The 18,259-nt window shown below is 52.2% G+C and overlaps 1 protein-coding gene across 1 annotated transcript in view; it reads right to left on the bottom strand.

The window, feature by feature from the left end:
• The window catches only part of SIPA1L3 (signal induced proliferation associated 1 like 3), a 225,034-nt gene that overhangs the window by 40,124 nt on the left and 166,651 nt on the right, over nt 1–18,259 (bottom strand). The window contains exons 11-14 of the mRNA XM_057314358.1: nt 16,260–16,511; nt 15,337–15,474; nt 6,317–6,444; nt 905–1,023 (exon numbers count right to left, since the gene is read on the bottom strand). Of these exons, the coding sequence (XP_057170341.1) occupies nt 905–1,023; nt 6,317–6,444; nt 15,337–15,474; nt 16,260–16,511 (637 nt within the window). The remainder of the gene's footprint in view (nt 1–904; nt 1,024–6,316; nt 6,445–15,336; nt 15,475–16,259; nt 16,512–18,259) is intronic.

Here is an 18,259-nt window from a genome sequence, read left to right as displayed (position 1 = left end):
CCTCCCACCCTAATCTGCTGGAAAGAGGCGGGGACCCAGCAGAGGGCTCTGAGGGCCTGAGGGACAGCGAGCCTAGGTTCCAGAATCACCATGTGGAAAGACGCTCACTGAATACCACACTGACTTGTTGTATGGGAGGGAAACAAACTACTGTGCGAGATCACTGAGATTTGGGGACTGTCTGTTACCTCAGTTAACTTACTGCCACAGCCTGAATGTCTGTGGCCTCCTAGTGTGATGGCATTAGCAGGGAGGGCCTTTGGGAGGTGATTAGGTCATGAGGGTAGAGCCCTCATAAGGAGGGTTATAAAATCCCTATATTTATTTCCCTCTGTATATTTATACATTCCTCATGAGTGGGATTATTAAATCCATATACATACACTTATATCCTTATACAGGAGACCCCAGAGAGCTCCCTCGTCCCTTCTACCACATGAAGTGAGAAGGAGGCCATCTATGAACCAGGAAGTGGGTCTTCACCACTCACTGAATCTGCCTGAGCCTTGATCTTGGGACTTCCCAGCCTCCAGAACTGTGAGAAATAAATTTCTGTTGTAGTTCATCTAGTCTGTGGTATGTTCCAGCAGCCTGAGCTGGTGAGAACACTGACCATGACTAGTGTAATAACAGGGTAACTGGCACAAGGAGACGAGGGGATTTGTTCACGATGACCTGGTTGGTGAGGGCTGGAGCCTGGCTGTGCATCCGGCTGGTACTAGACCAAGCAGTTATAGCCTGTCTGCTAGAGCAGAGGAGGCAAAGGTGGAGGATGTGCTCACGTGTGGCGCTCAGAGGCCCACACCCCGGTGAAACCACCCAACCCACAGTGGTCAGGGAGGCGAAGCAGCCAACTCCTGCAGCCCCGGCTCCCCAGGATTAGGCAGGTGGGGCCCAGACTCACTTTGGAATGCCTGTTGGGGGAATCTTTGCCTGCTGGGTCCTGCCTGGAGGCGTGCTTGCTCCCGCTGCTTCCAGCCATGGCTGAGAGCCGGGCCTGGGCAGGCACATGCCACAAAGGCTCTGCAGGAAGACAGGAGACACATCAATGGTTAGAGGTGACTCAGGCCCTAACCCGAGTCTACCTGAGGAATCTGGCCCTAATAATGGTCCCACCCCTCTGCCAGCTTGTCTGCTCAGCTCACACAGGACCATGGCTCCGTCAACTTATGTCTTGGGGTATAACAACACTCAGTAATGAAATATTTACCAAGCGCTTAGTATGTGCCAGACACTATCCTAGTGCTTTACATGGGTTAATTCATGAAAGCCTTAGGACCATCGTCCATCGTCCAGAGAAGGTTGAGCACATTTTCATCCTTACTGGCCATTTGAATTTTCTTTTCCTTTCTTTTTTTTTTAAAGATTTTATTTATTTATTTGACAGAGAGAGACAGCCCGCGAGAGAGGGAACACAAGCAGGGGGAGTGGGAGAGGAAGAAGCAGGCTCCCAGCGGAGAAGCCTGACGTGGGGCTCGATCCCAGGACTCCGGGATCACGCCCTGAGCCCAAGGCAGACGCTTAACGTCTGAGCCACCCAGGCGCCCCAGGCCATTTGAATTTTCTATTTTGTAAATTACCTGTTAATTTCCTTTTCCAATTTTCCATGGGATTGATATCTTTTATTTTATTGCCAAGTAGTGTTCTTTATATACGCAAGGTAGCAATCCTTTGCTGGTTAAATATGCATAACTTATTTTGTTAAACAAAAATGGGATCACACACTAGGCCTTGTCCTACAATGTGACTTTTTACTTTACGTTACATTTACACTTGCTTCTCACTTTATAGCCTCATAATACACCTTCACGTACCTGAACATCAAGTTACCTTGTTTTTAAAGGCTGTAGAGCATTCCATCATGTGAATGGACATCACTTTTTAAACCAGTTTCCTACCGATGGACACTTAGCTTATTTTTAATTCTTCCTTATGACAATGTTTGGGTGTCTTTCCCTCTACATGCAACCTTGAACAAGTGTGGGATTGTGCTGGGACCGAACTCCACAAGTGGAGTTGCTGGTTCCACGGTAAAATAGGTTTAAAATTGGGACAGCTAATGTAGGTGTGAATGAGTCTACACTTCCAGGTTCTCAATGTGCCTCAACTCAGCAACTGACCTTAAAAAAAAAAAAAAAAAAAAAGTACAACTTCAGTGGAGGACTAGTTAGTATCTACCAAACACAAATGCACTAACAGAGGAAAGAGGCCTGGAACCCTGGTGGTCTAACCTCAGGGCCCACACTTTTGATCACTGCTGCATTGAAAATAATGATAATAAAGATGACTGTTAAGCACATGACCTGTGTTAGGTATTAAGAACTGCTTTGCACACACTACTTTGCTAAGTCCTCCCAGTAATACTGTAAGGTGGATATTACACCACTTCCAAAAGATAAAGAACATCAAGACTCAGAGAGGTTAAGTACCCGGCCCATGGTCACACAGAAAGGGCCTCAGACTTGTGCTGCCCACCTCTGCACCCTTTCTCTGTTTCCCCAACAAGGACAACACTGGCAACGATGGAAAATACGTGCTTGCAAGACGGAAATCATCATTCTCTTAATGACGGGCTGGGGCCTGTGCTGAGAGAGCTGGGCAGGGGTGATCTCACTGGACCTTCAAACCATGCAGGAAGGAGAGACTGTTAGGATGTCCACCACAGAGGAGGGACCTGAAGCTGGGACAGATGAGGTCACCACCAAGGTCACATGGCTGACCCTGAACTTCCCACAGGGCCTGTTGGAGCCTGAGTTCACAACCACATGCTGCTGCCTCCAGGGCAGCCCCGGTGCACTGTGGGTCCATGTTCTTGCTGTGGAAGGTTCCTGCTCGAGTGCACTGGGTGGGGCACTCAGGGCCAACGCAGAGAACAGCCTGGTTGGCATAGTAAAGGGTGTCCTATTGGTGTGGTGGCTGGGAGGCTACCCATTGCGTCCATCTACTGTCTACCTCCGGAGACAGTTTTCCTCGGTGGAGCATTGCACGGGCCCACTGGTTTCCTGGGAGGTGGCCCCACCATGCTGGAGACCACGTTTCTACAGAGAGCCACGCCTGTAGCTGCTGCATCCAGCCCCAACTACCACCTATAACACTGGTGACTTCCATTTCCATCTCTGGCCCCAGACCTCTCCTGACCTCAGACTTGTATATATGGCTGCCTCCCAATGCCTCCTGCTGAACACGGGCAAAGCCAATTCCTTTTCTTCCCCCAAATCTGCATCACTCACTGTCTTTCCCGCTCAGTCCACATGGCTCCACGGTATCACCCTTGAATCCCGTCTCTCAAATCCACGTAGAGGATCAGGAAATTCTGTCAACTCTACCTTCCCACGACCGAATCTAGAAGCTGCCCATCTCCCTCACCCCCATCCCCACCCTACAAGAATCTGCAGCCTGAAGGACCCTGTGAACACCTGAGTTAGATCCCATTCCTTGAAGGACAAAGTCCTCCCCACAAGCTCTGGCCCCGTCACCTCCCTGACCTCAGCCTCCGTCACCTCTCCAGCTACACGGCCTCCCTACTGTTCCTCCTACACTCACTGCTACCTCAGGGTCTCTGTTTTCCCTGGAAGGTTCTCCTCCCAGGGGACTCCTTTGAATTTTTCCAGCCTTGCCTGAAATGTGATTTGCTCAGAGATTCCCCCAAACCCTGTCCATCTCTCTCAGCACTGTGTTATAGTTTCCCCTTGTTACTCAGCATTTATCAGTGTGTGCCTGTCTGTTGTCCATCTCTCCACCAGCCTGTCAGTCCAAGAAGGCAGGGAACGTGCCTGTCTGGCACACACTGTGCATCCCTGGTGCCCAGTCTGGTGTTTATCATTAGCGACATGTCAAATGAATGGAGGGAATCCCTCCTGGGCTGCCCCAGGGTCCTCAGCTCTGCCCTAAGCAATCCCTGATACTGAGCCCTTCACTGGTTCTCTGGACCAGCCCCCTGTGACCTCCTGGCTCTCCTGCTGCAATGATCTCCCTTGTCACTCTGGGCACATGACAGATGTGAATTTGGCAGACTTGGGGCAGCTGGTGACTCAGGAACTACCTTCCCAACCTGGGTGCTCTGAAGCTTGAGAAATCCTCACACCCGGCAGGTGAGGGGCTGTGGGTGCTGTCTATGGACAGTGGGGGCTGAGGGGTTCTAGCACCCAACAGGTCTTGGTTTCATCTCAATTATGCCCCTCACCAGCAGGGACCTCGGCCCAGTGACAAACTTCCAGGGCCTCATCTTCCTCATTTCTAAAATGGGGCCGTAAAAAGTGCCCACTCTGTCATGGTCCTGAGATGATTAAATAAGAGGGCACAGGGAGTACTTAGTACAGCACCGGGCATCTAACAAGCATGCAGAATCATAGTGCACTGTTCCTATGATTACGATCATCTGATCTGGGCGATTCCCCACATCTGTCATGGTGCCTGATTCTCCCCATCCTGAACTACCTTGTCTCTGTGTCTTGAGCACATTCTAGGCTTCATGAGGATTTCTAAACACCGACTGCCCTGATTTCTGTGTGTGGGGGGAGGCAGGGTGGTGGTGTTAAGTCAACTTGTAACAAAGTCCCAAGCTCTAGGAGAGAAGAAAGAAGGGAAGGACAATGGGGAGTTTCCATGACACCCTATTTGGGTGAACATTGGAAAAACGTGCTCCCCATGTTATACTTTGGTGTAATGAGATCGCCAAGCAACACTTTTCTTTTTCTGAACGGGCAGGGAGAAAGAGATGTAGATCTCTGTGTGTTGCAGCAGAGAGCACAGAACGGCGGGCGGTGGCAGGCAGGGTCAGGTGTGCTGAGGAGGGAAGCAAGCCATGTCCACAGGTCCCGGAGGCAGCAGAAGGTAGAGCGAGGTTGGAAGGCTGACCTCCTTGAATGAAGTTCAACCATTTTCCCTGGTTTAAGGGAACTACGGGGGTTGGAGTGCCAAGGAATTCCCAGGCCACCAATCCTGGGACACACAAGCTCTTCCCTGCCCTCCCCACCCCCGCCCCGTACCTGAAGGAGCCAGTGATGTGCTGACGTGGTCATCCCCTGGAGCTGCCTGGAAATTCTCGAACATCTCTCTAAGAGGACAGCTCCATCTCCCTCCTCCAACACCAACGCTCTTTGACACTTCATTTCTTTTCTTTGTTTTGAACCCACCCATTCATCTAATAGCGCTCAGGCTTTGGAGGGGTTCCAAGTTTGTCGCGTGAAATTATGTGTCGAATATTCATCTACGTGTACACGCTCACGATTAATCATCATACAGAGGAGCACACACAGATGAGAAGATGCTCAGTCTCGTCAGGCACCAGAAAGATGCATGTTAAAGCCACAACGTGATGCCGCTATGTGCTCACTAGAATGGCCCAAATGAAAAGGTGGGTGAGGACATGGGACAATTAAGCGCTCCTCTGTCGCTGGTGGGAGTGTGACGTAGTTTGTCACTCTGGGAAAAGTGTGGCAGTCTCTTAAAAAGTTCAGTGTGCAACCCAGCCATTCTACTTCCGGGCATACACCCAACTGAAGGGTGAGCGTGTGCTCAGCACAGGCAGGTACGAGAATATTCCCAATAGCACTATTCTAAGCCATCCCCAACTGGAAACGACCCCAATGTCCATCAACGCCAGAACGGAGTAATAAACTGTGGGTCGTTCACACGATGGAATACGCCTCGGAAACTGCACTGCTCCGTACAGCCATGTGGCCGGCACTCAAGAACACGACACTGCGCGACAGGAGCCAGACACGCACACACGATGCATCGAATCAGCAGGAGTCGGCCTCATATACACAAAATGCAGAATGAGGCAGAACTAAGTTTGGCTGTGAGAAGCAGGGCAGGGGTGGCCTGTAAGGGGCACTGAGTGGGAGGGGCCCAGGGGGCTTCAGAGGCTGGCCGTGTTCAGCCTCTCATCTGGGGTGTGGGGTGCTCACTAAGTGACAGGTTATCACGCTGGACACCAGGATCTGGGCTCTGGTCTCGGCATCTGCCGTACAGCTCCAGCAGTGGGAAGGGAGGGCAGGAGGGTTTATGTAAGGGAAAGCCTCAGAACGCAGTCGGCACTGCTTTTAGTCCATTTTCAGCTGTTTCCCCGGGAGGTCGCCACCCCCGCCTCGCACATCTGCGCGCTGGCTCCCGCGTGAGCACCACCTGCGGATGCCCTGTCTGGAGGGCCGAGGGGCAGGCTCACCGGTCCCTGCTGTTCTCTTGCAAGACCTCCCTGATCTCACATGTGGCTCCAACAGCTTCCTTTTGTGCGTCGCTAACAGGAGGAGGGGTGTCACCTGGTGGATTAGAAGAGGCCCTGCTGGGCACAGCCGGCCTGGGGAGGCCCTACCTGGCTTCTGACGCTCCATGGTGCTCTCCTGGCTGGTCAGGCCGCCCGAGGAGGAGTCGCCGCTGGACATCCCATCGTGGCTGAAGTGGGGATCAAAAGATAGCAGTGGGTGTGGGGCGGCTGCATACCTGCAGGGGAGTGAGAGGCAAGCACAGGGTGAAGGGCTGGTGGGACAAAAACCACCTGAGCCGGAGACTTGCTCACTGGTGGGTTTTAAATACACTGGAGGCTCCGTGTGGAGGGGAGGCTAGATGAGTAATCCTGGAAACGTGCTATTAGCGGAGGGTCAGGAATGAGTCTCGCCTGGGAAGCATGCCAGGGAGTGCAGGGCGATGCAGGGTCCTCCAGGGAGGGAGGGGCTAGGGCGGAGGCCCTACCCGTAGGTTCCTCAGGGGGTCTTGCTTCTTGGCAGAGAAATGGGGTGAGCTATTGTTAGCAGCCCCGCCTCCCAGGCCTGTCTCAGGGCTAAAGCATCTGTAGGTACAGGAGGCCTGGCCTCTTTCTCAGCCAGGGACAGTCCCTTCCTAGCCCTGAGCTGCAGTTTCCCTCAGTTGTCAAGAGGAGATCGCAATAGGCTTTTCCTCAGAAGACCGATGCTTGGCCTGAGACTGACGCACACACAGCCGTGACAACTGGCCAAAGGCCAGAACTCTGTGCCTGTGCCCCTGTTGGAGGAAGAAGCCACGTGCTCGGGCTCCAGAATGAGGCAGAGCGGGGCTCAAACCCCAATGCCACCCCTGACTAGCTATGTGACCTTGGTCAGGCGAGCGCTCGTTAGCCTGAACTGGTCTCCCTATCTGAAAAATGGGATAATGACATTTTCTACTTCACAGGCTTGCAGGGTGGATGAAATACCAAAGTTATCTCCTAGACAGAGATTCTCCCGGAGGCTGGTTCTGTACACCGCAGGGAGGGCTGAGATCTGGGGGAAGAAACAGCAGAAGGCTTTCCCTGTGGTCTCATGTCCCAGCAGCATTGGTTCTACGCCCTGGAGTGAATCCTAAGGGTGCCTCCAACGTCCATTCCACCTCAGATCAGAACCAGTCATGACTGAACCCTTCTCCCTGCCTGGGGTTGGTTCAGGCATAGGACACAATTGTGGCTAATGTGACATGAGAGGATGTGAGACTTATAAAGACTCTCAGAAAACATGTCCTGCCCTCCCCCTGGCAAGCACGCAGCAGGACCGCACTTCCTGGGCCCTGGAGACGGGCTGGGAGGGGTCTGGGCCTGGTCTTGTCAATGAGCTGTGAGGGAAGTGACTTGGCGGCGGTGGCTGCCCCGGCAGCCTGGGTCCCAAGGGGTCCCCTGCCAACCAGCAGTGGAGCCGCAGTGTGGGTGTGAGATACACCTTTGCTGATTTAAGTCACTGCTGTTTTCAGGTGATTGTGACTGACACGGGGGAGGTGTGCTGGGGAGGGCTTCCGGGAAGAGTCTCCCGGTTCCTCAGACAGATGACGAGGAAGGATGGCTGTTCTTCTTCACCAATTATGGCTGGGTCCGGATAGAACACCGCGAGCTGCCACCGCCCTCCTGCTACCAGCCTGAGGATGAGGTTGCTGCTGAGGGTAGAAGACAAAAGGTGGGATGGACGAGGCCTTGACACAGCTGCCAAAACGCTGGCTCCACCCTCCCCGGAGACTGACCTACTTCTGAGACTCCTTTTCTGTGAGAGCACACATTCCTACAGTGACCCAGCCAGCCAAATTTCAGTTACTTGCAGCCAGAAGCACCCCGCTGACACAGGCCTTGTACTTCGGAAAATTATTGAGTCTCCATTAATAGAGCTGATTTTGTGATTTCCCCATTTGGTTCCTTTTGTCTATCCTTGCAACTTGGGATCGTCTCCAGGGTCGTCCTGCCAGCCAGGACTGTTTCCGCAAAGACTAACTCTGAATCCCTAGGATTCGCCACCTCCTGGACAGCAGAGTGCTCTGGAGGAAAACTCTGTTTCTACCCACCTGCCAGGAAAATACGTATTCTCCCCACCTGCCCAAACCCTGACCTCTAGTTCCTCCAGAGAAGGAAGGCTAAACCGAAATAAGACAAAGTACAGCAATCTACAATACTGACTTATCAGTCAGCCAACTGCCTGCTATAATGCGTCTCCACCACGGCAGGAAGTTGAAGTGTTGACGAGTTTATTCCATTTTCTCAAGATGTTTGTATCAAATCCCGAGGACTGAAGGAAAACGTCAGTGGCCGCTGGGGTCAGCCAAGAGGAAAGTGGAAGGTCTGAGTGGAGGCTCCCCCGTCTCTATTCTCTGCTTCTTTCTTGGTAACAGAACCCCGACCGTATCCGGGGCTGCAATGTAACTGGTTAGCAGACTACATTTCCAGGCTCTCTTGCAGTTCTGGCCAATGAGATAAAAGTGTCGCATGTGACTTCCAGGAAATGTCTGGGTATGCTGTGCGCGCCTTTGCCCCATCACCTCCTTAAGACCAGGAGGCAAAAGCCAAGGACGGCAGAGCACCAGTGAGGGGGAGCCTGGGTCTCTGACAACATGGGAGAAAGAAAGAAACTGTCTTGTCTGAGTCATTGTTTTCTCTCTTAGGCAGCTAAACCTAATCCTGACTGACAGACTGTAGTTGGAAGTGTTTTACCAGGCTTCAGCACTCGGCTACTGTCCTCCATGAAGACAACCTGTATTTTGTGCAATCACGTAATTCTCGAACGAATTATGAGAGCCCGATGTAAACTGACTGGCTTATGCTGCCCATTCTCCGGGGGTGCAGATATGGCCCCATATGGGGCCATTTTGATCACGGCCAAGTCCCAGTCAAACCGACTGGAAATCTGGACCTGCTGGTATCTTACCATGCACGGCTCTGGGCAAAAATCCCCGGAAGAAGAGAAGTCCAGAGCTGTCCTCAAGCTCATCTGAGAAATGTTAACGTCCTGTATCTTTTCTCGGAAGATGACATCACTTTAGAGATAAAGGGTTTGGGTTCTGGTGAGAAACTAACTCACTGAAATTTCAAGCATCGTCAGGCAGAAGCTGTTGTGCTGACTGACCCTGGGAGGCAGGTGGGCTGGGTGTGGGATGGCTTTCGGGTCAGCAGGGTCGGGCCTCTATGGCCACAAAGGAAAGTACCAAGACAGATGTGAACATGGGCAAGAGCCTCTCCGGAGGGGAGGGCTCCAGCCTGCTCTGCTAGTCTCCTACACAGACCGATGGGACATCACACGGGTGAAATCCCAGATGACCGGTTGATGTAGCCATGAGTGGCCGCCACACCAACAACCATCAACCTTCTTGGTCTCTGCTGGTGAAGCCCAGGTTTCCCTGTGGAGGCCATCCCTCAGCCATGTGACTTGAGTAAATCTTGACAGTTTAAGACAGTCGTGCGGGTCCAATGTGACCTGCCAGCGGCTGGTTCAGGGGTAGGCAAAATGACCCAGCTCCTTTACTCTTAAAAACTCTTCCCTCCTTTTCTACAGGGCACTGATTCTGCCTGGGGCCCCAAGAGCCATCATGGATCACTAACGGAGCCAGGTCCCTGAGGAATTCCCTGAAGAATTCGCCAGTCCTATAGCTACCCTACCTGTGGACCTACTATGTGATGATACATCCTCTTAGTGCCTCATGATTTTTTGAGTTAGGTTTTCTGTCACCTGCAGTCAAATGCCTCCTCACCAATGTACCACTCTTTATGGAGCTGACAGAGAAAAACAGGAGAGAAGAAAAGCCAGCCAAGTGGTCTGGTGAGCAAATGTCTAGGGTCCAGTCCAACCCTGCAGGCTTGCTGAGCCGGGCACACTATTCTGTTCTAACACTCCGTACGAGGTTTGGTGGTTTCCTCAATTTGCCAACAAGGGTGGCCACTCCTGAGGACAGGGACAGCATCTGCCAGCCTCTGTCCCCCAGCTGCCAGCACAGGCGCTGCACCGGGCAGTAAATAACAGTCATCAACATTAAGGAGCACTTACTATGTGCCAAGCACAGTTCTGAGTGCCCTAGAGGACTTTCCTCCATGAAGACTCTCAGTGCTGCTCAGGGACAGACATTTTACATGGAGCAAACTTGAGGTGCAGAGAGGTGAAGTCACTTGCCCACACTCACAGGGCTGATAAAGGGGTGGGCCATCTTACCACCTTGTCTCCCAGTGATTCTAAGATGGCCCTGGGACAGATTCTGTGCATATGGGCCTCCACAATCCTAAAAGCTTGATGAATTCGGCAAGTAGCAGGCCCGCTGGAGACAGCAGGAGACAGAGGAGTCCTGAGTGGGGGATGTCCAGAGTTGGGCAGGAATGTCTGGCTGGGCTCACATGGGTTCCAGGATGTCAGAGGGCGGCTGTGCGGAGGGGAAAGGGGAAAGGAGCTGAGGCTAAAGGCCACTGGAGTAGCCCTGGCCGGCTCCCAGGTCTCGTACCACAGGCTGGTGACCGGCCCTGAAAGACAATTCTGAGGTTTTAGGGGATGCACTGTGCTGGCACCCTTTCGCCAAACTTGGAACCCAGATGTTGACAGAAATGAAGTGTCACTGTGGGACGGGGACTATATAGGTGGGACCACGTATTTTACCCTGATTTGGAGGGAAAGCTCAGAGTCCTTTGGCAGGACAGGTCTCACTCGGGTCAATTTCCGCCCTCCAGAATCACGTGGGCCTGGGTTCCTGTCCCAACTCTGACACTTCCTGGAAGAATGACCCTGACCAAGGGGATGCACTGAGCCTGTTTCCCCTCTGTAAAATGGGATAATTAAGTACCCACCTGTGGAGCACTCACTGAGATCATGCATACAGCTCAGGGGAGCCAGAAACAGATCCACACAAATGTGCCCAACTGAGCTCCCCTTCCAATGATCTTTTGTTTTAAGGAGCAAGAGCAATGCAATGGAAGAGGGAGAGCCTTTTCCAGAAACGGTGCTGGAGCAAACTGGACATCAGCAGGCCAAAAAAGTAACATCAACCTAAACTTCTCACCTTATGCAAAAATGAACTCAAAATGGATCATGGACTTCAATGTGAAATATAAAAACATAAAACATCTTGGGGCACCTGGTTGGCTGAGCCTGTGGCGCATCCGACTTTTGATCTCAGGGTTGTGAGTTCAAGCCCCACACTGGGTGTAGAGCCTACTTTAAAAAAAAATAAATAAAACTTCTAGAAAAAAACGAGAACATCTTCAGGACCCAGGTCTAGGCAAGGAGTTCTTAGATTTCACACGAAAAACGTGAACTATAAGAGGGGGACAATGTAACTTGGACCTGATTAAAATTGAGAACTTTTGTTCTGCTATAGACCCTATTAAGGAGAAGAAAGGACCAAAAAAAAAAATATATATATATATATACAAAAGGACAAATAAAAAACTGGGAGAAAATATTTGCAAATCACACAGCTGACAAAGGACTCGTGTCTAGTATATACAAAGAACTCTCCAAAGCTGAAAAATGTTGAATCCAATTAGAAAATGGGCAAAAGACATGCACAGACACTTCCCTAAAGAGATATACACAGTTGGCAAATAAGCACACGGAGAGATGTTCAACATCATCAGCCATTAGAGAAATGCAAATAAAAACCACAATGAGATCTCCTTACACGCCTATCAGAATAGTTAAAATGAAAACCAGTGAGGACACCCAGAGCTGGGGAGGACGTGGAGAAGACAGATCACTCATACACCGCTGGTTGGGGGGGGGGGGGTGTAAAATGGTACAGGCACTCGGGAAAAGAGTTTGGCAGTTTCTTTTAAAACTAAAAAAGGACTTACCACACGGTAAGCAATTGTACTTTTTCTCCCCTCTAAGTGCTTCTGTCTGTGCAATGCAGAACAGTCAGCACACCCATTCACTCAAGTAACACTGTCCTCCATGCACTGAGCAAGTAGCACTCTTAGAGGCACTGCTCCCTCCCCCCGGCCTTACTGGGGCACAGCCGACAAATAAAACTGTAATCGGTTTCAAGTGTACGACGCAATGATTTGATGTACGTACATACACAGTGCGAAATGAGCACACCTCTCATGGCACAGAGGTACCTTGTTTTGGGGGACAATGCTGAAGGTCTACTCTCTTGGCAGACTTCAAATGTATGGTGCAGAATTATTAACTCTAGGCACTAAGCCTACACATACATTAGATCCTCTGAACTTACTCATCTTATAACTGCAACTTTGTACCCTCTGGCCCAAATCCCCCATTTCCCCCATCCCAGCCAACCACCACTCTACTCCGTCTTTTCTAGGAGTTCAGCTTTTTGATTCTCTGTATAAGTGACACCATCCAGTATCTGTCTTATTCTGTCTGATTTATTTCACTTAGCGTAATAACCTCCAGGTTCATCCATGTTGTCACAAATGGCAGGACTTCCTTCCTTTACGGCTGGATAATATTCCATTGCGTGTATCTACATCACATCTTCTTTATCCATTCATCTGTCAACGGACGCTTAGGTTGTTTCGCTATCTTGGCAAGCAGTTGTTTACTTGGGCATTTGTTCCAGGGAAAGAAGAATTTATTTTCATGCCTGTTCAGAGGATGAATGTTTGTAATAGCCCAAGCCCAGAAACCACCCAAATATCCTTTGATGGGCGAATGGTTGGTTATACATACGAGGCTGGTTCCATACCATGGAAACAGCTCAGCAATAAGGAACTGACTACTGATACCCACAACGGTTTGAATGAACCTCAAGGAAATTATGCTGGGTGAAAAAGAATCTCCAAAAGATATATACTGTATGATTCCTTTTATATAACAGTTATAAAATAGCAAGAGTTAGAGATGCAGAACAGATTAATGGTTGCCAGAGATTAAGGATGGGGGAAGGGATGGGTGCAGCTTTAAAGGGGTAGCAGGCGGGAGCTCTGTGGTGATGGTACAGTTGAGTGTGTAAATTGTGGTGGTGGTTACACAACAGCACACATGTGACAAAACTGCACAGAGCCACACACACTCACTGCACACACACACGTGTACACGTGTAATTGGTGTTCTATGGATTGTACCAATGTCAACGCCTTGCTTTGTTATTTGCATGGGGAGGCTGGGTGAAGGGTTCATGGAGCTCCCTGCACATTTCTTTGCAACTTCCTGTGAACCTGTAATTATTTCAGAAAGTTTAAAAATAATAATAAAGGGGTGGGACTCCAAGCCTTTGAAAAAAAAAATGTTCCCTGGATTTAATACAGTGACATCATTCCCACCACCTCTGTTCTTGGACAATCACTGGGTACCAGCTGCCATTTCTAGGCTCAGCCGCTGCTGCTGCCCAAGTGCCCCCACACCCCAGACTCCTCTCCATTCCTTCTGTATTCCACACCATTCCACTTGCTCCTATCTGTGGCCTTTGCTTTGTCTAGAAAGACTTTCTTCCTCTTCTCTGTGGCAAACTCCTACTGACCTCTCAAAGCCCTATCCAAACGCTGCCTCCTTCAGGCAGCCAGCCTAGACCTCTGGGGCTGCACTGGGCTTCCTTTACCACAGCCTAAGTCTATCACAGTGCTCGTCGGGGTGCGCATGGTTTCCAGGGTGCTCCCTCCACTGCAGCCAGCGGCACTGACCACAGGAACCCCTGGTAAATGAGTATCTCAAATAGCTCTCTGTGGGCCTGGCACACAGACTGTGCCTGAGACCCTCTGCTGAATGAAGGCTGAACCGTGGTGGCCGGAAATGGAAGAGAAGTCTGTTTTCCCTGATTTTACAGCAGAGGCTGAGATCCGACAATGGTTTAGCTCAGTGGCTCTCACCCTGGACCAGCAGCGTCAGCCTCCAGCGTTCTATACCTACCAAGTCGGAGCCTCAGGGGGGAGGTCCAGCAAATGTTTGTTTCCAGGCCCCCTTCTGGGTGATCCTGAGGCACGCTGGCTGGAGATCAGTGGACTGATCCCTGTTCTGACAGCAGGGGGTCTCACTTAAATGAACTCACGCACTCACCCTGTCCTTTGACCCAACAGATACTGAGGATCTAGCAGGGGTCAGCCTCTGTGCTGCATGATGGTCACACAAAGACGCACTGGGAGGGTCCCCGATCTTGAGGATGCACGCGCACACATGTGTGCACACACACTCTTGAGCTGGCTGACGGAATGGAGACAGCCCAAGGACACGGTCAGGAAATACACAGGGAACTGAGGGGCACAGTGGCAGCACCTCATCTAGTGCTGGGGGAGGTTCGGGGAAGGCTTCCCAGAGGAGGAGTATCAGTGCTCAAGCTGGCAGGACGGGGGAGTGTGGGGTGAAGTGTGTGAAGAATCTGTAGGCAGAGGGAGAACACAGAGGCGGGCTCTGAAATTCAGACAGCCTACCCGGGGAAGCGAAAGCAGCCAGCGAGGCTGAGGCTGAGGTGTGGCGCTCCAGGCTGGAGAGGCGGGGCGGGGCCTAGTGGCCACACGGAGGTGCTGAGGCTGTGCCCTGAGGGCTGTGGGACACACGGGAGGGTCTGAAGCAGGGGACAGACATGGCCAGACATAGAAAGATCTCCCTGGCCGCTAAGTGGAGGGTGGACCACAGGAGGTGGAACGGAGGCTGGGGGCTCAGGGAGGTGGCCAGGGTGGGGCACTGGGAGGAGGAGGAGAGGGTGGGGGGCAGAGCTGCTCAGGAGGCCGAATGGATGGTCTGCAGTAGAGGGGAGGAGTTAGGGAGACATCCAGGAGGAAGCCCAGAGCTCTGGCCTTAGGACAGGGGAGTGCTGGGGCTGGCCCTTACTGAGACAGGGATCCTGGAGGACCAAGGGCACAGGGCACTAGGGAGCCATGGAGGAGTTGGGAGGATCACTGAGTGGCCATGCTAGGAGGCAAATGGTCTTACTTCGGCAAGTGATACAGGTGTCAAGAACACGCCAGCAGAAATCCTGCCATGAAGAAGGCCGGCAGTGAGTTGTGCCCAAGGCAGCTCAGCCCTAATTCACAACAAACAACCAATCCTTCCAGAGGTCCTCTGATGACCTTCAGGGATCTAGAAACCCCATCAAATGGCAAATAAACTTGTAAGGTCTGTGCATTTCCTGGGGAAGAAAGATCCCCAGCTCTCATCAGATTCCTTAATTTGGAAAGAGTGAAGAGATTCTGACCTTTCTGGAGATGGCTTGTATCTCGTGTAGGTGGCCGAGCCGGGGGTGGAGAAACTCCCAGAAGGCTGTCGGTAGGGAGGGACTTTGTCGGCCCCTGCTGGTGATGCTGTGTAAGGGGTTTCCGGGAAGCTGACAGGCCTGCAACAGAAACAGGAGGGAGGGCGGAGGGCAGGGTGAGTTGAGGATACCCCTGCCCTCAGAGGACAGAAGACAGACCTTTCCCTCAGGCCCAGGCACATCCCATCTGCTTCGTCTGCCATGCTCCCGTCAGAATCAAAGGACGGGGGAGTGTGGGGTGAGCAAAGGGTGGTGTCCGGGAGCCCAGATACCCCTTGCCCTCCCTCTCCTGTTACAGCTGTGCCTGCCCCTCAGCTTCTGAGGCCTGACCGGGGTCACTGAAGCAAGATGAACCTCTGCAAGTTGGATCCCTTCATTTCTTAGAGATTTTTCTTTATTTTTAAGCATGTACTGCCTTCAAGAGAATTTACCTGTGAGCTACACCCCGTCATAATAAAACAAACTCCCAAAGCTACCACCCAACCCAAGAACTAGAATGGCAGCACCTCTACATGTTTACCTGTGGGCTTTCCCCCTTCCCTGCTCTCCCCCCCCACCCCGAGTAATCACTAACCTGAAGTTTGTGCTTATCAGTCCCTGGAGCTTTCAAAAAATATATAGCTTTAATCATACATGGTATGGTGGCTATCCAGCCTCAGACACCGAGCTCCCCAGCCCTGGGCCCTCACACAAGAGGCTCGTAATGAAAATTTAAAGGAAGGAAGGGAGGGAGGGAGGCATAAGGATGAGGAGGGGGAGGAGAAAGAGCAGAGGAAGAGACTGGACAAAAGGGGAGGAGGGAGAAAAGGGCAAAGCAGGGATGCAGACCGGAGGAACATGGGGTGGCACCCCTCATCAGTCCTTACCTCTTGCTGTGCAGGGGCTGGGGCTCCCGGAAGGGGACCATGGGGGTCTGCTTTGGGGGCCGGCTCAGGGACTGGGCGTGGCCAGGAGTGCTGGGGTTGGCCCACTTGGAGGCTGGTAGAGAGTTGTGGGAGGCAGGCCCGCTCCACTGCCAGGGAGCATTGCTGCGGTAGGGGGGCCGGCCCCCAGGGGGCATGTTCTCCGGCTCCGTCTTGGGCTCCGAGGTATTCATGTCATAGGTCTCCAGCCACCCCCTGGGAAGAAAAACTTCGTCACTCAGAAGGGTCCCAGCCCACCAGCACACATGCCTGCTGCCCAGGAGAGACCGCTGCCTTGTCACACTGGGCTGGGTTTCCCGGCCAAATCTGAACCAAGAGAGCCTATTGTACAGGCTGAGTAGGTACCTTTTAAATTGCCTGAAACTTAGCAGCTCAGAAAAGTCAGTCGGGACAGGGCTCAACCCAGAGGCTCTGACCGCTTGGCCCTCTCTCCCTTACCTCCTCTCTGCTCCTCACTCTCTCTTCGTCTTCCCTTCCTCTCCCTTCTCCCTGACCCAGGCTTCAAGTGGACCAGTGTCCTCTATGGAATGGCTCAGCAACCCCCTCCCCACCCCTGCAGCGGTCCTCGGGGCCAGAAAGGTGGATGCCCTCAGAATCAAAGGATAGTATCTGCCTTGTTCCAAAGAACCTCAAAGGCAGCTGGAAGAGGAGCAAGTGACCTACTTTGCAGGGTGGTTTAAAAAAAAAAAAAAAAAAGCCACAAAATCCAGAACCTTGAAATAGATGCAGAAGGGCCTGTGACTCCCCCCAGACCAGGCTGGCACACATGCTGCAGGGTTCCTGGCTCGAGGTGGGGTGATCCACATGCTGGGCTGGTATCCTCCCCGCTGCCGCGGTGCAGCATGGGAGGGGGCTCCAAGCCCAGGGAGGGGGCCAGGCTCATGAAATCCACCTCCCAGCAGGAGGAGTTTGGAGCTGAGTTTGGAGCCCTCGGCCTGGAAGCTCTCATGCCCTCGACTGAGCTGAGCCTCTGTGGCTCTCCTGGGTCCTCTGGAGCCCAGGGAACTTTCAGGACTGGCAAAAGATGTGGTGGATTTGGTGGCTGGGGGCTCAGGACACGGCTGCTGAGGAATCTTCAGAAGGCGACCGGAGGAAGTGCTCTGGCATCTGGACCCAACACGCTGTGCCCTTCAGCAACATTAGGGTCAGAGCTCCTTCTGGCAATCCCTTGGGTTGGGAGGTGCCAATGCCTCACCAGGTACATGAGGAATGACAACAACAGAAATGTCTAACAGAACCCACAGATAGGCCAGGCCCAGGCAGAGATGGACGAGGGGGCCATCATGGCACCACTGCTTCTGCCTGCTCAGCTCCTACACCCCTTCACCTGGGAACAGGTCTGTGTGCTCTGCAGGGCTGACCCCGCTTCTTGGCTCCGGGTACGAGAATGTCACCCAGGCCTGGCTAACCAGAAACCCCTCCTCCTCCCCCTTCCCCGGAAACAATGATTGGCCCAGGATTGTCACATGCCTGATGTGCAGCCATGCAGAGACAGCATCAACTCTGGAATTGTTTCTGGAACTAATGGGGGAAAGATCTGGTTCACTAGGGCTGCTGTGCTGGAGAGTCCCAAGCTGAAACTGTGAAGAAGGGTGGGTCATCTTTGTCCCATGAGAATGACAGCAGTGCAGAAAAGGAGACAGGTGATAAAGATTCCTGGTGAGGCCATCTGGGTCCCTGCATCTGGCCATGTCTAAACCTTGCTCTGCCTCCTAGTTTGTCAGGGACAGAAGCCAGGACAGTCTGTCTTTTGTTTCACCAAGCTTGAGCTGGTTCTGTTGTCGGGAACCAGAATCCTGATCACTACAGCCGTGCTTTCAAGAGAAGTAAACTGAGGCACAGAGAAGCTAAGTAACCTGTCCAAGGTCATGCAGCCAGTAAGAGGTGGAAACTGGATTTAAATACAGGAAGTTGGCTCCAAAGGCCACAACTTTAACCACCAT

The sequence above is a fragment of the Ursus arctos genome, unplaced genomic scaffold, assembly GCF_023065955.2.
Source record: "Ursus arctos isolate Adak ecotype North America unplaced genomic scaffold, UrsArc2.0 scaffold_19, whole genome shotgun sequence".
NCBI lineage: Eukaryota > Metazoa > Chordata > Mammalia > Carnivora > Ursidae > Ursus > Ursus arctos.
The sequence above is the reverse complement of the archived record's forward strand: the minus strand, read 5'-3'. Positions and strand labels throughout refer to the sequence as shown.